General features: G+C 46.6%; 1 protein-coding gene across 1 annotated transcript in view; it reads left to right on the top strand.

Annotated features, from left to right (window-relative positions):
* The window catches only part of GALNT17 (polypeptide N-acetylgalactosaminyltransferase 17), a 591,258-nt gene that overhangs the window by 518,577 nt on the left and 48,216 nt on the right, over window positions 1–24,465 (top strand). Inside the window, exon 7 of the mRNA XM_054559161.2 lies at window positions 23,646–23,831. Within this exon, the coding sequence (XP_054415136.1) occupies window positions 23,646–23,831 (186 nt within the window). The remainder of the gene's footprint in view (window positions 1–23,645; window positions 23,832–24,465) is intronic.

Raw genomic sequence — 24,465 nt, forward strand, 5'->3', positions numbered from 1 at the left:
AAATAATGCACAAATGAATATAGAGCACTTTGCAAAGTGTCCAACACACAGTAAGTGTTCAAGTCTTAGCTGCTGTGGATGATGAGGCTGCTGCTGCTGCTGCTGCTGCTGCTGCTGATGTTCTTGATAGTAATGAGCTAGTCTAGTTAGCATTTCTGAGGCTGATGAGGGAACTGTGGTTATGGAATGACAGCAAGATCTGGCTTCCAAAGCCTGGTAAAGAATTTCGGCTGGAGGTTACAATGCAGCTGAGAGGCCCCATTGAAGCTGATTTCAGTGTTCCCAGCATCAGCTGTCCCCCCACCATGGGACAGGGTTGACGTGTTACTGGGAACACAAGGCTGTCTGCTGATGCTCTTTCAGTGATCCAGAGAGGGTACCATCATTCCTCCCTCTCCCAAATCTTGCATCTCATGAACCAGGCATCTCATTTTCCCAAAGAATCCTTTCCTAACAGCAGGCCAGAAAGCTATTGTCTTAGCCTATGGAAACACTTAAAACACATTGGGGAGATGTGGACACTCAGCCCATTGCAGGCTTGTAAGAATGAAATAAAATAATGCATAAATGAATATAGAGCACTTTGCAAAGTGTCTGACACTTAACAAGTGTTTTAAGTGTTTCAATGGGCAAGGACAATAGTTTTATGAGAGGGGATTTTTAATGGCTCTCCAAAAGGAGGCCCCCAAGGTAAATAACAGAATGTGCCGCAGATTCACGGACAACCAACTCCTTCTCATCCTTAGAGATGAAATTCTTTTAAGAAAGATTTTCCTTTACAGAACCTCTTCTAGATGCTTGACTGGGCACAGTGACTCACACCTGTAATCCCAGCACTTTGGGAGGCCAAGGCAGGTGGATCACTTGAGGTCAGGAATTCAGGACCAACCTGACCAACATGGTGAAATCCTGTCTCTACTAAAAATACAAAATTAGCTGGGTGTGGTGGTGTGCACCTGTAATCCCAGCTACTGGGGGAGGCTGAGGCACAAGAATCACTTGAACCCAGCAGGCAGAGGTTGCAGTGAGCCGAGATCATGCCACTGCACTCCAGCCTGGGCGATAGAGTGAGACTCTGTCTCAAAAAAAAAAAAAAAAAAAAAAAGAACCTCTTTTAGATTCTCTATTCCTTCTATTGTTCTCTATTCCTTCTATTGGCCAATGCTATCCAGGTTCCCTTGAGGCAGTGCCCTGCCTGTCATTAAATCTACGGAAAATGTATGAAGAACAGGTTTTTCTCTTAGCCCCCAGGCGTTCCTCATAAAACCCAGGGGTGGCAAGAAAACACAGGAGCACATGCATGTTTTGGGACAGTCACACATGATGAACTTCAGTCGATAGGATGGATGGTGCTTCAAATTTTCCAGTACAAAGACCTGGGGTGGTCGCTGGAGAAAGCCCAAGCCAATGGTTCTTTAAGGTTTCAAGATCAATGTTATTCAGAAGTATCAAAACCCAGCCACAGGCCAGGCGAAGAGGCTCACACCTGTAATCCCAGCACTTTGAGAGGCGAGGCAGGTGGATCACCTGAAGTCAGGAGTTTGAGACCAGCCTGGCCAACATGGGGAAACCCTGTCTCTACTAAAAATACAAAACAGGTGGGCGTGGTGGCACATGCCTGTAATCCCAGCTACTTGGGAGGCTGAGGCAGGAGAATCACTTGAACCCGGAAGGCGGAGGTTGCAGTGAGCTGAGATTGCACCACTACACTCCAGCCTGGGTGACAGAGCGAGACTCTGTCAAAAAACAAAAACAAAAACCCAGCCACACACCCCAGCATTTTTACAAAGGGAAAAAGGGATGCATTCAAGATAATACAATGACGTTCCTGTGTTTTCTCTGAGCCAGAGAGCAGAGAAACATATCGTGGCTAAGGTGGCTCTCTTTCTGATCAAGGTTTCTGTGAATGGGCAGTGTCCACACATGAATTCTGCCTAAAGGCTCTGTGGGAGCCAGGCTGCGAGCTGATTGCAGCAGCAGAAGGCAGCAGGTAGGAGATGACATTTTAGAATTGTTCAAACAGACCCCAGGCCTAGAAGATATGCCAGACACAGTGTTAGGAGAGCAAGAACAAAGCAACACCAGAAACAATCGTTTAAAAATTTAAAAGACCATTTCCCTTTATCAACTCCGCAGCTGGCTACCATTCCAGTAAATTTCTAAAACATGAAACTGGCCCCAGCAGGGCAGAGAAGTGAATGGCATGGGGCAGGCCAGTGACATTTACAATATCCAGGTGCGATATCCAGCTTTCCTGGAGGCTGAAAAATGAATTGTTTTCTGGGAGAGAAACAGAAATAAAAGTATTGGTTGGTCATAACCTCGGGGAAGCCTCTTGTTTCTGGATACCTAATATTTATAAAAGAATAGGGTTCCCGTGTGCATTTTAAAACTCTGGGCTGGGAGCAGTGGCTCCTTTCTGTAATCCCAGCACTTTGAGAAGCCAATTCAGGAGGACAGCTTGAGACTGAAGTTTGAGACCAGCCTGGGCAACATAGTGACATCCCGAATCCACAGAAAAGAAAAATAGAGGCTGGGCACGGTGGCTCACACCTGTAATCCCAGCACTTTGGAAGGTCGAGGTGAGCGGATCACAAGGTCAGGAGATTGAGACCAGCCTGGTCAACATGGTGAAACCCTGTCTCTACTAAAAATACAAAAATTAGCTTGGTGTGGTGGCATGCACCTGGAATCCAAGCTACTTGGGAGGCTGAGACAGGAGAATTGCTCGAACTCAGGAGGCCAAAGTTGCAGTGAGCCGAGATCGCACCACTGCACTCCAGCCTGGCAACAGAGCGAGACTCCATCTCAAAAAAAAAAAGAAAGAAAAGAAAAATCAGCCAGGCATGGTGGTGCACACCTGTAGCCCTAGCTACGTGGGAGGCTGAGACAGGAGGATTGCTTAAGCCCAGGAGTTCAAGGCTGCAGTGAGCTAGGATTGTGCCCCTGCTCTCCAGCCTGGGTGACAGAGCAGAGACCCTGTCTCTAAATAATAATAGTAATAATAATAAAGTAAATAAAATTCTACACATTACAAGTCAAAATAGTAGATGAAGAGTGCTGGGGGCAAGTCACTCCTGGAACAAGCAAACCTCCAAATCTCAGTGGCTTAGTGTGGTAAAAATATGTTCCATGGTTGGCAGGTAGCCTTCCTGGTGGTCATTCAGTGACTTTAGCCTCTTTAACACTGTAGCTCTTCCATCATCAACAGGTGGCTTCCAAGGTCTCCATGCAGTGGGAAAAAAGAGGATGGAGAACGCACACTGGCTTTTCAACCATGGCAGGGCTGTGCTTTACTTAGACCCACATTTACTATTGAGAACAAATCTTACAGCCACACCTGGCTGCAGAAAAGGCTGGACTGGGTGTACTCAGGAGGCTTCTGGCCTTTGCCTGTAAGAATTAGCAGGTGCCAAAGCTGACACCAACTTTTTCCAGGTGTTATCATAAGTGGATTAGGTCTGTCCACGGATGGTGATACGGTTCAGTTCTATGTTGCCACTCAAATTTCATCTCAAATTGTAATACCCACATGTCATGGGAGGGACCTGGTGTGAGGTGATTGGATCATGGGGCCGGTTTCCCACATGTTGTTCTTGTGATAGTGAGTGAGTTCTCACAAGATCTGATGGTTTTATAAGTGTTTGACAGTTCCTCCTACACACCCTCTCTCTCTCCTGCTGCCTTGTGAAGAAGTGCCTGCTTCCCTTTCCACCATGATTGTAAGTTTCCTGAGGCTTCCCCAGCCGTGCAGAACTGTGAGTCACTTAAATTTCTTTCCTTTATAAATTACCCAGTCTTGGGTAGTATCTTTATAGCAGTGTGAAAATGGACTATTACAGATGGTTATAGGCCCAAGAAGACTATCACTGGCTTTCCGTTCTGGGGAACAAAATAGAAGTTTCCATTCAATAAAAGGGACTGAGATTTGTCATTTCTTCAGTGTATAAGTACCTCCTCCACTTCTAGGATCCTCTCCTGATCAAAGCCCTAATGTTTACATTTAAAAACCTGAAGAGGAAAAAACCTGACTTCAGTTGTGAAGTCAGCTGGTGGAGTAATTTACCAATTGGCAAATATCAAGCCTGCAGGCCCAGTTTCACATAGACGGGTCATGTCATGCTTGTGAATGTCATTTTGTGCCTAGTCCTAAGTGAAATGGGAACTGTATTTGTCTTTCCCTGGCTTTAAATTATCTGGTATCACCAGCAGCACTGACTGGCACCATGTCCTGGAATGTCTGATCTTCTGATGTGGCAATATCTCCTCCCCTAAGGCCACCTCCCTCCCCAGGTTCCATCAGTCCATGACTAGACTTGGCATTTTGCCCCCAAGTTCCTAGGCTCTGATACACCATCCTGGAACAGAGAACAGTATTTCTGCCCCTAACCTTACTGACATTTTAACACCAATTTCAGAAACCCTGGATTTCCTGACTTCCATAGCTTCTAACCCAGCAGCTAGTCCCACACTTTTAAAAAATTAGTTGATTTTATTTGCAATTTATGCAAAAAGAAAAGGATGGGATGGAGCTCCAAGAAGGGTTCTGAGAACATTCTATGTTGAAGTAAGCAAAGGATAACCCAGCTCAGCATGGCAGGACCAGGGCTGTTCCTGGAGCACCAGCAGCCCCAGCCACAGGCCACCACCTTCCTCTGGGACTCAACGTGTTTCTATCTCATGAGTAGAATGGAAAGTGGATTCACTCTGTTTAAATTTAATTTATAGCCATTTTCTCACTCTCTTTTCTCTTTGCCAAGCCTGAGAATGGAGTGCATGTTAGTTTATCAGATGTAGTTCCTGCATGCATAAGTTCACAGACGAATCACATAGGTCAGACCCCTCATCTTGGCTGTAACAAAAGCAAGTGAGAGGCTGAAACCCTCCTACGCTTGGACCATGCTTCTTTATGAGTTACCTCCTGCCACAGACAGTATGTTTGGTGGCTTGATCCCAAAAGGGACATCCAAGTTTGCTTTTTTTTTTTTTTTTTTTTTTTGGAGATGGAATCTCGCTCTGTCACCCAGGCTGGAGTGCAGTGGCGCAATCTCGGCTCACTGCAAGTTCTGCCTCCCAGGTTCATGCCATTTTCCTGCCTCAGCCTCCCGAGTAGCTGGGACTACAGGTGCCCGCCACCACACCCAGCTAATTTTTTGTATTTTTAGTAGAGACGGGGTTTCACCGTGTTAGCCAGGATGGTCTTGATCTCCTGACCTCGTGATCCACCCACCTCAGCCTCCCAAAGTGCTGAGATTACAGGCTTGAGCCACCATACCCGGCCCAATTTTGCTATTTTTATTTATTTATTTTATTTTATTTTTTGAGACAGAGTCTCGCTCTGTTACCCAGGCTGGAGTGCAGTGGCGCGATCTTGGCTGACTGCAACCTCCGCCTCCCAGGTTCAAGTGATTCTCCTGCCTCAGCCTCCCAAGTACTGAGATTACAGGTGCCAACCACTGTGCCCGGCTTTTTTTTTTTTTTTTTTTTTTTGTATTTTTAGTAGAGATGGGATTTCACCATGTTGGCCAGGCTGGTCTCAAACTCCTGACTTCAAGTGATCTGCCTGCCTCAGCCTCCCAAATCACTGGGACCTGAGGCGTGAGCTACCATGCCCAGCCCAAATCTGCTATTTTTAAACAACAACAGGGATGGGGAGACAAGTTGGAGGCCTGAGAGCCTGCCCAGTTCCTCCTGCTCCTACAGGAACTGGAGAGGAGTGTGAGTGACAACTCCTGTCCTCTGTTGATACCCTCCATTTTCAAGCCCCAGCAACCCTAACTACTGGCACTGAGCAGGCTGGCTTTCAGGCAGAGGCCCTGGAAGCCCATGGCTCTGTTTTCTGCGAGCCTCTTACCTCTACCATTGCCTCTGTCTGCTGGAGTCCGTGCTCTGTCCACTGTTCCCAGGGATGTCTGTGGCCATGAGCACATCCCCATGGACCTCTGAGCAGTGCCCAGTAATCATACACATTCTCCAAGCCTCTGTGAACCCACTGACACCACCTGACAGCAGTTCCACTCAAGGAAATCCTTCAGCTTGCTCTGCTTCCAGCCACTTAGGCCGGGCTGCAGTCCAGGTGTCTGGGGGGCCCGTCTAGTGGGAGAACAAGAGAGTCCTCACAGCCAGGCAGGGCAGGAAGTGGCCTGGCCCACCAACAGCCCACACCCATTGCAGGCTGTGCAACAGGGAAAAACAAAATGTGGACAGAGGGACACACAGTGAGCCTGTAACCCCTGTGCCAACATCAGCAGCTACCACTTCCTCACTTCCTCTGGGTCCTCACAGTCATTATCTCCAACCTGCCCCTCCCATGGGCCCACACAGAGGTGGTGGCACCGCTACCACTTAGGAAACAGCTCACTTCACAGCTACACAGCTATTCTCGTGGCTAGTAAATAATAACTACTTTGGTTTTTCTCAGCATTTACTATCATGTTAATGAGTGTTCCATACATTATCTCATGTTACCCTCACAACAACCCTCAGATCAGCTGCTGTCATGAGCTACTTTTTTTTTTTTTTTTAAAGAGACAAAGTCTCACTCTGTTGCCCAGGCTGGAGTACAGTGGCTCAATCACAGCTCATGGCAGCCTGGAACTCCTGGAATCAAACAATTCTCCCGCGTCAGCCTCCTGAGTAGCTGGGACTACAGGTGCACGCCACCATGCCCGGCTAACGTTTTTAAAAAGATTTGTGTAGAGACGGGGACTTGTTATGTTGCCCAGGCTGGTCTTAAACCCCTGGCCTCAAGTGATCCTCCTACCTTGGCCTCCCAAAGTGCTGGAATGACAGGCATGAGCCACTATGCTTGGCCCACTCCTTTTTTAAGTTAAAAATAATTTTTATTTATTTATTTTTCATAGAGATGGGATCTTGCTATGTTGCCCACACTGGTCTTGAACTCTTGGTCTCAAGTGATCCTCCTGCCTCAGCCTCCCAAAACACTGGGATTACAAGCATAAGCCACCAAGCCTGGCCCTCAGCTGCATTTTACAGCTAAGGAAACTGAAGATCAGACATAAAAGTAGCTAGGCAGCCATGAGACTTAGCCTCAAATTGTGGGCAACTCAGTAGTAATTGGCAATGACTTTGATTTAAACTTAACCAAGAGCCAGGATTTGAACCCAGTGCTGAGACTCCAGGACTATCTTTCTGTAATGTCATGCCATACAATGAAATAACAAAAGGGTTTGTGGAAAGCATGAAGCCTTATGGGCCCCACATTGGTGCCCAGTTCTGGGTGATGTCTTTTAGGGTCCTCTTCATCCTCTTCCTCCCATCTGCAGGGGTGGTTCTGCCCCCATTATCCAGCTGTCACCACTGGATCTCCCTCCATTTGCCAGCCCACCTGCCCTGACCTTGAGTCCTAATCTCAGGCCCTTGGGCTTGGTGGCTTGCTGCAAGGTGCTTCTCAAGCTCTGCCCACAGTTGAGAGCTCTGTCCTGGCCCAGACCTCATGTTTACGCACCAGATCCAAGCTATGTGACCTTGAGTGAGGGATTCTCACATCTCATGGGCCATTTTTTAGGACCACCAGGTTCAATTTTCCATTGTGCCATAACACACCAATACACCAAAACAGCAGGAGTTGCAGCAGAGAAAGATCATTGGTCAGCCAAATGAAGAGATGGGAGGAAACCTAAAATCTGCCTCCTCAAAAGGTTTGGGATGGAGTTTTCAAGGGGTTTTTAAGAGGATGGGTGATTGGCTAAAGTGTGGGGATTCCCGATTGGTTGAGAAGCAAGAGGATGAAGTCCTGGGACAGGAAGATGAAGAAACTGTATGCCTGTCCTGAGTCAGTTCCTTGGTGGGGGTCTTCAGATTGGTTAGCCATTCTGCTGGAATTCAGGATTAAACACAAACACACGTGTGCACACACACACACACACACACACACACACCTTAAGCAATTATTGGGTTAAAAGGTCCAGTGTTAGAGATTTTATCTATAGGAACAATGAGGGAGCAGGTAGTCAGTGTGCTACGTGACTCTTGAATAGTTAGCAACTGCAGGGAAGTGGGTTAAAGTGCACCTGTGTACCCTGATCAATGTCTAACCATAATTCTGCCTAAAGCCTGGCTTGTAATTCTCGTTAACACTGCGAGGGCAATTTCAGCCTCCTTCTGGCATCTCCTGAGTAATAGAGAAGAGTTCAGGAAGTTGCCAGTCAAGGTTCTTTCCAAGGGGTATCTCAGGCATGCCTGGCTGGCTGCATCATAAAGAACAGGAAGTCCATATTAGATGGTGGCCAATGTGCAGATGTGCAGTTTAGTATGGCAGAGCCATGCCGGCTGAGCAGTACTGGCTTCTCCCAAGTCCTAGCCCCAAACTCTAGACAACCCAGTACCACTGTCCTTTCTGCAGACTTATGGGACCAGTAATTGGGAATGCCTTTTATTTTGCCTTTACCAAGTTGAGTTCATTTAGGGAATCTGAGTGCCAGAGAGAGTGATCACAAGCTTTGCTGGCCTTTTGGGCCATATGACATCAGTCATGCTATTTATTTATTTTGAGATGGAGTCTCACTCACTCTGTCGCCCAGGCTGGAGCACAGTGGCATGATCTCTCTTCACTGCAACTTCCACCTTCTGGGTTCAAGTGATTCTCCTGCTTCAGCCTTCTGAGTAGCTGGGACTATGGGCATGCAACACCACACCCAGCTAATTTTTCTATTTTAGTAGAGATGAGGTTTTGTCATGTTGCTTAGGCTGGTCTCAAACTCCTGGCCTCCCAAAGTGCTGGGATTACAGGTGTGAGCCCAATTATGGGATTACAGGTGCCTGGCCCAATTATGCTCTTTAAAGGATGTGGACAGACCTGTCCTCTTCAGATCACTGTATGCAGTCTGAAAGCTCTGGCCCTTTGGTGTTGAAGACACAGAATTAAATATAATTCACTACTCTTTTATAGTTAAACATAGTTTATCTATAATTGTGCCCTACCAACTCCTTTAATCCCAGGCAAAATGCAAAGAAATGACAGTAGAAGGATGGAGGACATGCATGGATAGGGGAGTGAATACAGTGTTTTCACCCTCCCACTCTGCCAGCTTCTACACCAAAGGTTCTAAAGTCATTTTCAATACTTTCCTAGCATTCTAATTTTAAGCTCTGAGGAAAGAATAAAGGCTATGAGCCTGGCAGTGACATCCGTGTCTAAATTATCTTTATATCCCTGGCAGCATTTAGCTTGGAGCTCTTAGTAAACATGTAGATGGCACTGGATTGAATAACTAAGGAAGGTAAATTGTTAGAAGTTAAAGGCATCAGGCTGGGTGCTGGGAATACCAAGAACAATAAAATGCTTAATACTTACTTAGTTGAAGCTGTTGTAAAGGACTGATGGATCCATGTTTGAACTGTCAGAGTCGGGAGGACAGAAATAGAGTGAAAGCTAGTAGATGTGAAGTAGTGGGTGGTAGGGAAGAGGGAATGCAGGAGAGGAGAGGAAGGGATGGGAGCACAAAAAAACAAAAAAAAAAAAAAAGGAAGGGAGGTGGGGAGAACAGGACAAAGCCAACCTAGACATGCCTGATCCAGGCTACTTTTTAGCCTTTTTTTTGAGACGGAGTCTCGCTCTGTCACCAGGCGAGTGTACAGTGGTGCGATCTCGGCTCACTGCAACCTCTGCCTCCCAGGTTCAAGCAATTCTCCTGCCTCAGACTCCTGGGTAGCTGGGACTACAGGTGTATGCCACCACACCCAGCTAATTTTTTGTATTTTTAGTAGACACGGGGTTTCACCATGTTGGCCAGGATGGTCTCCATCTCTTGACCTCATGATCCACCTGCCTCAGCCTCCCAAAAGTGCTGGGATTATAGGCGTGAGCCACTGCACCCAGCCTTTTAGCCAATTTTCTAACATCAAAGCCCTGATCCTCTATGACAGTCAGAAGCTATCTATCAGGCTAGGTCATAAGACTGGGATGGATTTTGTTTTCTTTTTATTAATTATTATTTTTATGTCTTTAGAGACAGGTCCTTACTCTGTTGCCCAGGCTGGAGTGCAGTAGCACCATCATAGCTCACTGCAGCCTCAATCCCCGGGGTTCAAGTGATCCTCCTACCTCAACCACCTGAGTTGCTGTGGCTACAAGCATGCGCATCCATGCCCAGCTAATTTTTAAATGTTTTCTTATGGCTGGTTGTCCAGGCTGGTCTTGAACTCCAGGCCTCAAGCACTACCCCCCAGCTCAGCCTCCCAAAGCATTGGGATTACAGGCATTAGCCACCGTGCCCAGCCTGGGTTGAATTTTAAAATGGTGAAAATAAACCAATATTATTCTTTTCAGTACATAGTAACAGCAATAAAAATCAAAAGAAAAGAAAAAAGTCCTCCCAGCCCTACTTCTGGGCTCTATAGATCAAGCTGCTTTCAATCTGCATTTCTTGACTTCTCTGAACTGCTCATCACACCACACTTCATCTTAATTCCTCTTGCCAGTCAATGCAAGTCATTTACAAGTTCTTACCACCGCGGTACTTAAATTGAGATATGTCTTGAGGTCCGTATTTGTCGATCCCATTTCTGAGAAGCAGTCATAAATAAAGCAGAAGATTGAAACTGAATTTTTTAAAAGGACTTTAGGAGGAAAGCCATTACGCAACCGTCCGATTTAGTGAAAGAGAATGTTCATTTAAACTGGGAGAAGTCAGCTCACCATCTCCAGCATGGCAGAGAGAAACACTGAGAAAAATTCTCCCGATTTTCAGGAGGAGTAGCTTGCTCCTCTGGGAAGAAGGTTACCAGAAAGGCCCGAAAATGATTGGTAGGATGTGAATAACAAATTAAAATATTCTCTTTGCCAGAAACCTGTGTTGTTTAGAATCAGACAAAGGGCTAAAATTTGCCTGCGCTTGGATTACCAGATGGTGTTATTTACGTAATTTATGCGTTAAATTTCCTCCAGTGTTGCTTTTAACAATGTAAATGGATTTAAATAGCTTCCTAAGTGACTTCCTTTTGATAAAAAGAAGAATTCCTGTCAGTAGGAAGGAAGACGTCAGAGAGACATGCTCCAGAGGTGGTGGAACATCACTCTCTATGTTACAGAACCCGCCATAGCTCGCCCGTCTGGTTCAGCAAACCCAAACACTGACATTGCAATTGCAGCGAGAGAAAGTGAGGCGGTTATTGCAGGGCGCCCAGCAAGGAGAATCGGGCAGCTCATGCTTAAGACCTGACTGAACTCCCTGATGGCTTGTAGGGAAGGGTTTTTGTTTGTTTGGTTTTGTTTTTGTTTTTTCACAGAGTCTCGCTCTGTTGCCAGGCTGAAGTGCAGTGGCACAGTCTCGGCTCACTGCAACCTCTGCTTCCCGGGTTCAAGCAATTCTTCTGCCTCAGCCTCCCGAGTAGCTGAGACTACAGGCACCCGCCACCACACCCAGCTAATTTTTGTATTTTTAGTAGAGATGGGGTTTTACCATGTTGGCCAGGATGGTCTCGATTTCTTGACTTCGTGATCCACCTGCCTTGGCCTCCCAAGGTGCTGGGATTACAGGCATGAGCCAACACACCTGACCCTAGGTAAGAGTTTTTAAAGGCAGAGAGGCAGAGGTTATAGGCAAAGTCAGAAATCAACACATGGAAGCTATACATTGTTTTGACCTAAAAAAGTAGGACTTTTTTTTTTTTTAAGACAGACTTTCTCCTTGTTGCCCAGGCTGCAGTGCAGTGGTGTAATCTCAGCTTACTGCAACCTCCGCCTCCCAGGTTCAAGCAATTCTCCTGCCTCACCTCACAAGTAGCTGGGACTATAGGCATGTGCCACCACACCTGGCTAATTTTTTGTATTTTTAGTAGAGACAGGGTTTCACCATGTTGGCCAGGCTGGTCTCGAACTCCTGACCTCAGGTGATCCACCCGCCTTGGCCTCCCAAAGTGCTGGGATTACAAGTGTGAGCCACCACACACAGACAAAAAGTAGGACATCTTGAAGCAGGGCCCAAAGGTCTAAGGTGGAGTCAAAGATTTTCTGATTTGCGATTGCTCCAGGAGGCAAAGCTTTGTCTAAAAATTTGAGGTCAGCAGAAAAGAATGTTAGTGCTCCCTCATGGACATGACCTCCTCCAGACCCCTTGGGAAGAAATTTAGAACCAAGCACTGTGGTCAGAATTCAGTCCTCAGTTCCCCCTTATCTGAGAGTCTACCTGCCAGCAAATCCATTGAGTGGGGTCTGAGTTTCTGAAAAACAACTCAGGAACGTATGCTAAGATGTTATCTTATTTATTTATTTATTTTTTTGAAATGGAATCTGGCTCTGTCGCCCAGGCTGAAGTGCGATGGCACAATCTAGGCTCATTCCTGAGTTCAAGCTATTCTCCCGCCTCAGCCTTCTGAGTAGCTGGGATTACAAGCACCTGCCACCACGCCCAGCTAATGTTTTGTATTTTTAGTAGAGACGGGGTTTCACCATGTTAGCCAGGATGGTCTCGATCTCCTGTCCTCATGATCCGCCCACCTCCAACCTCATGATCGGCGACCGAAAGTGCTGGGATTACAGGCATGAGCCACTGCGCCCAGCCAGCTGGTGGGTTTTATGGGAGAGGGATATGGGGAAACTGTGTGTAGAGGGTGGACTCAAGAAGCGACTGAGGACGGCAGATAATCTGGGCACCAGCAAGAGTCCTAAGTGGTTGGGAACTTCTTCGTCCTTGGTTAGATCCCAATGCTCCCGTTAACCTTTAACAAAACATAGTGGTGTACCTACTTCCCCTGTAATCCCAGAGTTCGTTTCAAAACTATATGATTGCTGCTTTGCATTTTATATCAGTGCTCTCAAATTGTCCTAACCTGCGTGCAACAATGGGTAAATTTCCCTTAAACAAAAATGTACTAGTTATGTTAGTTTCTTGTTGTTTCACTGTTACATTAAGAGACAGTGGTGAAATCTCCTTTAACTTCAGGTATCTATGTGCATATGCTTTCAGGAAGAAAGCTTCTGAAAATAGATCACAGGCTTTCACAGGGAGGGTTTTATATTATATTTTATTTTATTTTATTTCATTATTTTATTTTGAGATGGAGTATTGCTTGTCGCCCAGACTAGAATGCAGTGGCACGATCTCGGCTCACTGCAACCTCTACCTCCTGGGTTCGAGCGATTCCTCTGCCTCAGCCTCCCGAGTAGCTGGGATTACAGGCACCTGCCACCACGCCCAGCTAGTTTTTTGTATTTTTAGTAGCGAAGGAGTTTCACTATGTTGGCCAGGCTGGTCTCAAACTTCTGACCTCAGGTGATCTGCCCGCCTCAGCCTCCCAAAGTGCTGCTGGGATTACAGGCGTGAGCCACTGTGCCCAGCCTACAAAATATTTAAAAATTAGACGTAGTGGTGTTCAGCTGTGGTCCCAGCTACTCAGGAGGCTGGGGCAGGAGGAGTGCTTGAGCCCAGGAGTTTGAGGTTACCGTGAGCTACAGTCATGCCACTGCACTCCAGCCTGGGAGACAGAGTGAGATCTTGTCTCTCTTAGAAAAAGAATCAAAAAGATTCAAAAAACTTTCTGCTACCTGGAAGGGAATTTTGGACAAATTAAAAGAAGTATTGATATACCCAGCAGTAGTTCAGATCTGATCGGGAAGTGTGTCTTCCATGATCTAGAATACATTCCTAAATTCATTAGTTGGGGAATTCCTGGCAGTCTCCAGATGATTCCTCAAGAAAGTCAACACCGGGATAGGCAGCCTCTGCGGTCTCCTGTTTTCTGTTAGCAGAGGCCATAGTTCTGCAGACTGGGCCATGGTCTCTCAAGATGCCAGAGCTGAAAGAAACCTCAGAGATAGCCCCCTGTCATTTACAGAGGAGAAAATAGTTTCCGGAGGAAGAATGCATGTGCCTGACTTCTGGGAGAAATGGAGCCAGTGGCCTTTCCCCACTAGAGAGTAAAATGATTGATCTTTCTTGGGTCTATCTCAGCTAATGCTAGAGAACATCTCCCCACTGATTCCAGGGTGGGCTGGGCTGGCTGATGTTGACATACTGTAGGGTGGATTTGCACCAGAAAGGGTGCCAGGAAACAGCATTCTTAGAAGCATCAGGGTGGTTCTGGGTTTGTGGGAAGAGCGTTTAGGAAGAGACTCAAATCTAGCTCATGTTGAGTTCTATAAGGGCCCTTGATTGACCGACTTTAACTTTCTCTACCTGGCATATTATATCTTCTAGTCTATTTCCTTTTCCTTTCTTTAATTTGTTCCTCTTTTCCCACCTCCTAGGCCCCCTCTGCAGACAATTTCCCTGCCTACTCCCTCCAGCCCCTCTCCATTCATTAATGTATGCACACATTCACTCATTGATTAAGAACTCAGAACTCATTGGGTACTTACTTATGTTCCAGGCACAGTGCTGGGCAGTAGGAACACAGGATGACACAGTTCTGTCCTCATTGAGGTAACAGCCTAGTAAAGAAGGGAGAAAGTAATTTTTTTTGCACGCCCACATGCTGGCAGGATCATAAAATTACAACTGTGATAAGGGCTATGCTAGCATGTTATAGGGAACTCTGTTTTTATCTGGGGCTTCCTTGAGTAAGCACTGATGGAGCTGAAAGCCAAAGTTTGATTAGGAGTTAACTAGGCAGATGGGGGAGGAGTGTCCCGGGCAGGAATGGGGCACAGGGAAGGATAAAAGGAAACATCATGGGGTTGAGGGGAGCTGCAGAGATGAGGCTGCGGGGGGAGGCTTTGAAGACCACACAAAGATTGAGGATTTATTTTCAGAGTGGTCGGTGGGAGCCATCGAAGTTTGCAGGGCCGTGGAATGATCAGTTCCACCCTGGCTGCTGAGTGGAGGTCAGACTGAATGGAGTTGGATTCGGAAGTGGTGGCTGTGGTCCAGGTGGGAGATGGTCGTAGCTTGCACCAAGGTGATGAGGGAGGAGAAAATGATCTGGTGGTCATAGTGGATGTGAAAGGAAGTGGATGCAGTTGAGCTGTAGTGAAGAGGCATCATCTGCAGGACTTGGTGATGGATTGGCTGGCGCCTAGGGAGGAAGTGGTGAGGATGGTGCCTGGGTTTCTTTCTGGTATATGTAGCTTCCTTGCTCAATTTGAGTGACGGGGGTCGTGGGGAGAGAGAACACACTGTCTTTCCGCTCCGGGCCACCTGCAATAATAGCATGCAAGCTCTTTCAAGAGAGAGCTGCCGTTGTTAGTGCCTTGAAGATCCCTGGAAAAGTGGCTTTCACATAATCAAGGTGCCCACTGTTCTCAATTTAATGACACAATTGAAAACTCTCACCAGAATATTTTGGCTCCAAACCTACTTATGCCTGAATGATACTTCCTGCTGCTTTTGAGAGACTCCTGGCCTCTAAAAGTCACAGGACAAGACCAGACCTTGAATATTAGAATTCTATGACATGAGGTGAGAACAGCCCCCTCACTGTTAGGGCAGTAGATTCCAAAGTGGGGTACACAAGATGATGTGGACCATTAGAGGGACAAGAGGAATATATTAGCACTCATATTCTAATGTCATTTTTGGATTTCTACATATCTATAAATTTTTCATGTGTAAAATATATTAGCATAGTAGTATGTGCATGTACTGAAAAATGAATCAAGTAAACATATTGGAGAACGTATGCTTTACATTTTTAAACATCAAAAATGTTTGGAGCCCATAGCCTATGAGAATAGTGAATACAAATGAACCAGTCATGTTGGCTTTGATGGCTTGGCCTCCTCTTCCTTCCCTGGCTGCCTGGGCTCCTCGGTGACTGGTGCCCAGGGGAGCAGGTGGCCTGGACAGTACCTGGCACCCTGCATCCTCATTTGTTGCCTGTGGCTCTTCCGGGGTCCCTGAAGCTACTATCCAGCTGTCCAGGCTGTGGCAGAGCACAGCCCTTGCTTAAATTCTTTCAGCTTTTTCAGCTTCTGTAAAATTGAGTCATCAGATCACAACCCTGGAAACGATATTAGAAGCCTTCTAAGCTGGTGGCTCTCAAATGTGGCTACACATCTCAATCCAATGGGGGGCCTTTTTACATGCACCCAGGTGCCTCAGCTTCATCGCTGGGGAATGTGATTTATAGGGCTGAGGTGGGATCCAGGTGTTTGTAATTTTATTTCATTTTATGGATGGATGGATGGATGGACGGATGGATGGATGAGATGGATTGATTGACAGGGTCTTGCTCTGTCATCCAGGCTGGAGTGCGGTGGCATCATCATAGCTCACCACAGCCTTGAATTCATGGGCTCAAGTGATCCTCCTGTCTCAGCCTCCTGAGTAGATGAGACCACCGCCATGTGCCACCACACCTGGCTAATTGTTTAATTTTCTTTTGTAGAGGCTGGTCTCGCCATGTTGCCCAGGCTGGTCTTGAACTCCTGGCCTCAAGGAATCCTCCTGCCTCAGCCTCCCAAATTGCTGGGATTCCAGTCATATGCCACTGCGCTGGGCCTAGTGAAAGTATTTAGTAAATGATAAAGTTGAATGTATGAATGAAACATGTATCAAAAGATGTAACTAAACCAACGTGCCACTGAAGACTCCAAAATGATGAAAATCAATCCCACCCATTGATATTCATCTCCCATAGTGTCTCTTCTTCCAGGACCATCAACTGTCAAGAAGCAGAACAGTGTGTCCTGCCTGAGACTTCCCAGCCCCCAGAGTCTTGTGATGATTTCTTTTGCCTCATCCCTCCCATATTCCAGAGGCCTGGGTAGGTTAGGGCAGGCTTTTTGCCCCAGTGAGTGAAGCTTCAGTATATCCAGTGGCTAAGTAAGAAAGCTAGGGGTCATTCATAACCCTCCTTCTCCTTCCAAGCCATATCCAATCTATTGTTGATGATTTTGCCTATTAAAAATCCCTCGGCCAGGTGCGGTGGCTCACACCTGTAATCCCAGCACTTTGGGAGGCTGAGGCGGGTGGATCACTTAAGGTCAGGAGTTCAAGACCAGTCTGGCCAACATGGCAAAACCCCATCTCTACTAAAAATACAATTAGCCGGCCACAGTGGCACACGCCTGTCATCCCAACTACTTGGGAGGCTGAGGCAGGAAAATTGTTTGAATCTGGGAGGCGGAAGTTGCAGTGAGCCAAGATCATGCCACTGCCCTCCAGCCTGGGTGACAGAGCAAGACTCTGTCTCAAAAAAAAAAAAAAAATCCCTCAAACCTATCTACATCTCTATTTTGTTGCTGTCACTAAAGCTATCAGCTCTTCTTCCCTGCAAAATAGCAAGGCATTCTTGTTTTCTCCATCTCCCCTCTTCATGCTGCCAGTTTTTTCCCCACAGTTCAGCAAGAGTGATCTTTTCAAACCCAAATCCTTCAGTGGCTTCTCATTTACAACAAAGATCAATTTCTTTTTAACATGACCTCCAGGTCATTGCCTGGTGTGGACCCTGCCTACCTCTCCAATGTTTTCCACTACTCTCCTCTCTTCCAGCCCTATTTTCTGAATCCATTTTCTACGTTCCAGCCACATGGCTATTCTTTCAGCTCTTTGAATATCCTCTGTGTATTACTTATCTATTGCTGTGTAAGCCCAAATTTAGTGGCCTAAATAACAATTGATTTGATTAAGATTCTGAAGTTTGGAAGTTTGGGCTGTGGTCAGCCAGGTGGTTCTTCTGCTCCACATGGCACTGGCTGTGCTCACGCATGCACTGGCATTCCACTGATGGATTGTCTTGGGGGTGTACGGTCTCACATGGCCTCACTCCCATGCCTTGGTCTTCAGCCATGATGTCTGGAATAGCTGGGCCTCTATTGCTCCATTGTCTTTTATCCTTAGCTTCCTTACAGCCTGACGGGCTCAGAATTCCAAGAGGAAGAAAGCGCAAGCCACAAAGTCTCTGAGGTCTAGTCCTGGGTTGTGTGAGACGTCACTTCTGCATTCTGTTAATCAGTGCAAGTCATAACATCAGCCCAGATTCAAGGAGAGGGGAAACAGGTTCAGCCTTTTTATAGGAAGAGCAAAAAAGTCACATTGCCAACGAGCGTGGGTGGAATCGTTGCTGCCATCTTTGAATACAGTCCAGCACACCCTGCTCTCTCCTTCACAAGGTCATTGCAACTGTGCTGGCTGCCTCTGGGCTTGGGACTGTTGCCCACTTCCTCTACTCAGCTCAGCTTAGCCCTTCAGACTTCACCTTAGTATCCTTTCCTGGGGGATGCTTTCTCTGAGCCCACTGGCCACATCCCCGTGTTACATGCTAGATTTTTAGCCCTGTGTTGTTTTCCCTCATGGAAAAGCTCCCTTTGTGATGGTGCATTTCTGCCTGTGATTCTTTGATTAATGCATTTCCCTTGCTAGATTATCCACTTCATGACAGCAAGGACCTTGTCTGCTAGCACCTCTCATTTCATACCCCTGCCCAGCCCAGTAGGCCCTGAATGGATCATTTTTTGATGAATAAATAAATTAATGGATGAGCGTCTGTTTCTGGAGTCACCACACCTCCTGGAGGCCCATATCCATTTAAGCAGGGCCACTTCCCCACTTCCCTAGCAAAGGGTCACCAAGAACCCTGCGGTGGGTTCTTTGCCTCCAGGACTGGTCCCAGAGCTTGGAGCGTGCCCTCCTCCTGGCCCATTCCAACTCATCTGGAAGGCCTCCTCCCTCCACTGTGTGAGGAGCCACAGCCTGGGGCGCTTTCCATTTGGGCACTTCCCTCTGCTCTTGGCATCAGAGACAAGCCAATCAGAGTCTCGTTCCTACCTTTCCATGCATTTCTCTTCATTCTTCAGCCTGCCTAGGAACTCACCATGTGGGCTGGTAAACACTGATGTAGAGAATAGATCCGCAGGACCCTTTCTTGGGACCAGTACTTGGGATACTCATAGCTGGGTCTTACGTGTGGTAGAAACATAAACTGGATGGCTCCCTTTAGAGGGTGCCCCTTTTGCTTCCAGACCTCTTGGGTGGACTCAGAGGCCAAAGGTGGAATATCACTCCTTCCGGGAATACCCCTCCATAGGGGACTTAGCTGGACTGTTGGTTTATTGCTAAGGCTCAAAAGCCTTCAGTCCACTTTCTTGCATTTCTTTCCATCTGCTATGTAGGCCTGGTTGCTTAACCACTGGCAGACTTCACATCAGCTCATCCTCGCTTAGAGCCAGCCCATGAGCTCTGCTGGTGATCACCCCCAGCCAACACAGAGCAGAGCCTGAGGCCTGAAGAATCATTTGTCTCCCAGGCATCTTCCAGCCTCCCTTGCACAGCCATGCTGCCACTTGGATCTGTGCAGCAGCAGGCTTTGACCTCTGACCCTAGGGTGTCATTGGTGCCACTGCAGATCCACGGAGCTTCCTCTGCCTATATCCATATGCCCAGCTCTGTCCTCACTGTTTCCCCTGCTCACTGTGGTTACAATGCAGGTCAGAGGCACCAACCAGGCACCCAGAGTGAGGGACAGGGCTGTGGCTGAAGAGGAGCCAAGGGGTCTACAGCTATAGGTCAGCTCTCCCTGGGCAGGAGGGGCCAGTGTCTGCTGCTGTAGCATGTGGTCAGGGGTGTGGTTCTGACTCATCCCCTTACTGACTGTGGGGTTATGAACCACTTTCTCCACCTCTTTGACCCTCAGTTTCCTCATCTGTGATAAGCTGATGAGGGAGTTGGTGTTTGGTGCTTTCTGTCATTACTGGACTGGTCCTGGGGTTTGGAGCAGGCAGAGCGGGTATACTTGCCTTTCTAAGGGGAGGGGTCTATGAAAGTGGAGAGTAGAAGAGAGATGAGCAAGAGGAGCCCTCGTTTTCTGTCTCACACGAGAGGTGCCGCTAATGACAGTTCATGTTTAGGATTTAAAATCCAGTCTGAGTCACTGGAGGTGATGAGCTGAAGTGCAGACTTAGGCTGAGGCAGGCAGGATGACGACCACAATGCATGCCCGGTGATGGCAATGTTGTGGGCATCCAGGCCAGCAGCAGGATTCCTGGGCAGGCACTGACCCTGGCAATTCACCCTGGGCTTGCTGGACCCCACAGCAGGGCATACCTTCAAGACATCTGCTAGTCCAGGAGCCTCTGAGTCCTCCCCAGACTCTACAGGGAGAGCTGAGGGACTTTGGGTCAATGCACACTGAGTGTGCTGGCTGATATCCACACCACAGAGCCCAGGACAGGAAGCCCATGTCTCTGCCACATGGGACAGATGTGCTGAGCTTCCTGCCACCTGTCTGTTACACCATCTCCCTCCCCTTGTTTAAAAGGCTTGGTGTCCAACACAGGGCTAACACAGCCAACATCTGGCTCCTCCATCCTCTCACCTCCACTCCTAACAGCTACGTCCACTTGAACCCTCTTGGGAGTTTGGCTGCACCCCAGGCGTGAAAGCCATCCAGACCAAGGTCGGGATGCCAAGGTGGAGGACACGATGCCAAGTCAGACTGGCTCGTGGGTTCTGTTCCCACTTGGCACCTGTGTTCTTATGACTGGGTTTCAGGCTTTGGCTAAGGTCTCTTATGCGCCTGTGTCTGTCATCCCTGCTAAGTCCTTGAAGAGTTCTGCTTTGCTTCCATCCATCCTCCTGAGCCTCCCGAAACTGAGATTCACGCCCAAATCTGCTTTCCTCCATCTCTCTGTTTATCTATCTATCTATCTATCTATCTATCTATCTATCTATCTATCATCTATCTATCATCTATCTATTTTTATAACGACTTTGTAGATATATTCACATACCATTACAATTTGTCCATTTAAAGTGTGCCACTCAATGGTTTTTTCAGTATGTTTGAGCTGTGCAAAGTTCACCACAATCAATATTAGAATGTTTTCATCACTCTAAAAAGAAACCGCAAACCCATTAGCAGTCACTCTACCTTCCTCCAGCCCCCCGCCCACCACCTCCCAAGCAACCATCAGTTTATTTGCCAGACATTTCATATAAATGAAGTCATAGAATGTGTATCCCTTGCGATTTGCTTATTTTGCTTAGCATGCTTTCCAGGTTCATCCATGTTGTAACATGTATCGACATTTCACTTTCTTCCCAAATGATATCCCATCATATGGATATGTTACATTCTGTTTATGTATTAATCAATTGTTGGACATTTGCTTAATCCAAGGTTATGAATTTTTACTCTTAGGTTTTCTTCTAAGAGTTTTATAGTTTTAGCTCTTACGTTTAGGTCATTGATCCATTTTGAGTTAATTTTTTATATGGTGTGAGGTAGGAGCCATATCCGTTCTTTTGCATGTTGTCCCAGCACAATTTGTTGAAGATATTATTCCTTATCCCACGGAATTGTCTTGACACTCTTATTGAAAGTTAGTTGACCATAAGTGTGAGAGTTTATTTCTGGACTTTCAGTTCTATTCCATTGATCTGTATGTCTGTCCTTATGCCAATACCACACCGTCTTGACTATAGTAGCTTTGTATTAAATTTTGAAATTGGGGAGTGAAGTCCTCCCAGTTTGTTCTTTTCAAGGTTGTTTTAGCTATTTGAGGTCCCTTGTTTTTCCTTATGAACTTTAGGATCTGCTTGTTAATTTCCACAAGGAATCCAGCTGGGATTTTTATAGGGATTGTGTTGAATTTTTAGATCAATTTTGGGTGTATTACCATCTTGACAATGTTAATTCTTCCAATCCTTAAACATGGCACATCTTTTCATTCATTCCCTGAGTCTTGCAACATCATTGTGAGACCCTGATTCTTTATATATTGTCCATCCCTTGAAATTCAGCTGCCTTGTTTTACTCTCTAAGACACAGCTTCGTGTCTCTATTCCCAGGCCCTTTGCCAACATTTGGCCTCCTTGACTTCCTTCCATGGCCAGCAGCTGGGTCTAACCTAACATCTGAGGGCATCTGGCTGTCCAGTCCCAGATCAAAGCAGTCTGGAACATCTATTCTCTACTAACCACTTAGCCCACAATTCCTCCTGGAAGAAGCAAGCAAAGTGAGGATTCTTGCTTATGGGAGAATTTTCTATCTGTATCATTTCCCTGTGGTATAACCAAAGTTGGGAAATAGAAACAGAACATCATACACACACAAACAAATTTTGCCACCAAATTCAGTCAACCAAAGTCAAGAAGGGGGTATGCAGACACTCAAGAGTGTCCCAGTATTCTTGCTGTGGTGGTTACTTGGAGACTAAAAGTGGAATGGCTTGAAGTAACCCATCTTGGAATGAGCCTACCTGAGTCAGCTCACCTGCAAAAACTGTCACTTATGCAGAGCATACAGTGTCTTCACAGCAGAACAGCCTCACAGGTTCCTGAAACTTTTCTGTCATTTTCCTTTTTTTCCACTGGTACTAGGAACTTCATTTCCATAAATTAATTTTCTTTTACAATAAGGTGGTTGTTTTTTTTTTTATTTTCCCACCTGGACCAAGAGAAGTTGGATGGTCCAGCTTTCCTTTTGGAGCAGGGCCTTACGGCCTAGGTGCCTGCCATCCCCATGCAGAGGGATGAGAAGTCCCACATCCTTGGGCTTTTGCATCCCTCAAAGGCAGCCATCATTGCAGCTTTCCTTCTGAATAGTTCAGTAATAGCAAGCGACAACTGCTCATGATGGCATTGGAGTGGATGCTTCCAGAAGGCTTGGCATCTGTACCCATAGGACTCCAAAGTAGAGCATATTAACAGTGTAGAGCTAGGCTGGGAGTAGTGGCGCATGCTTGTAATACCAACACTTTGGGAGGCCGAGGTGGAAGAATCGCTTGAGGCCAGGAGTATGAGACCAGCCTGGGCAACACAGTGAGACCTCATCTCTACAAAAAAATTTAAAAATTAACTGGGCATGGAGGCACATACCTGTAGTCCCAGCTACTTGGAAGGCTTAGGCAGGAGGATCACTTGAAGCCAGGAGTTCAAAGTTATAGTGAGCTGTGATCGCACCACTGCACTCCAGTCTGGGTGATAGAGAGAGACCCTGTCTCAAAACAAAATAAAACAAAACATAACACAGAACTAGATTATTATATACAGCTTGTGCTGATATGAATAGAGAAGATCTGTTTCTTAGTATGAATTTTCCATTCTACATTGGCAAGGCACAGCTTCAGCCAGGTGGGAAAGGCAGCCTTCAGGGATGTCAATTGTGCATTATTGAGAACATAAGAAAACTCATGTGTTGCCATGGCCAGCTTAAGTTTATGGGCCTTTCTTACCTAGAGGTGGATTTTATATCCTGAGCTGTTGTTTCTGTAAGAATTCTCCCAAGCCTCTTTTTTATATGTTTTAGTCGGGTTAGGTTAGACCATGCTGCAGTAACAAACCAACCTTGAACCCTCATTGGCATTATTTGTTATTTATTTATTTCTTTAGAAACAAAGTTTTGCCCTGTCACCCAGGCTGGAGTGAAGTGGCACTATCTCAGCTCACTGCAACCTCCACCTCCCGGGTTCAAGTGATTCTTGTGCTTCAGCCTCCCGAGTAGCTGGATTATAGGCATGCGCCGTCATGCCCGGCTAACTTTTCTATCTTTAGTAGAGACGAGGTTTCACCATGTTAGCCAGGCTGGTCTCCAACTCCTGACCTCAAGTGATCTGCCCAGCTCGGCCTCCTAAAGTGCTGGGATTACAGGCATGAACCACCATGCACAACCTCTCATTGGCGTTATGTATTAAAATGTATTTTACGTTTATGCAAAGTCAGCTGAACCATTGCTTTTGGGCTTGGGGAGGGGGCATAGCCTCTGGGAATTTCTTTTTCAGGCTGATGAAATCTTTGTACCCCTAGGTATGGCTCTGTGGGGGCAGCATGGAGGTCCTTCCTTGCTCACGGGTGGCCCACATTGAGCGGAAGAAGAAGCCATATAATAGCAACATTGGCTTCTACACCAAGAGGAATGCTCTTCGCGTTGCTGAGGTCTGGATGGATGATTACAAGTCTCATGTGTACATAGCGTGGAACCTGCCGCTGGAGGTAGGGATCACCAGCCTTCCCCCACCACCCCAGAACAGTGATCCTTACTGTTTGGTCACTATTTATTTAATAAACCAATCGTTCCTCCCCAGAAAATGCTCATGCTTAGAAAAATTATGAATCCATTTCAAAGGGGTTCACAGATGTCTCAGCTTTAGAACTCCTGCCTAACTCCAGGGCTAGCACAATGGAAAACTCTTTAAATCCACTTACAGAGATTAGAAGGGTCTTAGTGTGTTGTTATCCCAGTCTTGTTATGTTAATCTGGTTGCCCTGCTCCTGATCATATGCTACGTTCAGAAAGTTCTTGCCCAGATATTTGGCAGCAGACCCTTCATCCTGCCAGTGTGTGACTTCCCATGGAGCTCCAGCTGCCCCGTATCATATGCCTTTACTCTATGCCAAATCCCCTAGCTGTTCAGCTCTCCTCTGCATTCTGCTCAGAAGATGGCCCAAGGAAATTTCCGTGTTACTGCAGCCCCACAGGAGTGTCATGCAGTAGTTGTACATTAGCGTGGTTTGAATCCCAGCTCTATCATTTATGAGTCAGGAGATCTTGACCAAATCCACTCATCTTCTCTGTACCATTCATCCCTTGGTATCCACAGGGGATTCATTCCAGGATTCCCTGTGG

The sequence above is a fragment of the Pongo abelii genome, chromosome 6 (assembly GCF_028885655.2).
Source record: "Pongo abelii isolate AG06213 chromosome 6, NHGRI_mPonAbe1-v2.0_pri, whole genome shotgun sequence".
Taxonomy (NCBI): domain Eukaryota; kingdom Metazoa; phylum Chordata; class Mammalia; order Primates; family Hominidae; genus Pongo; species Pongo abelii.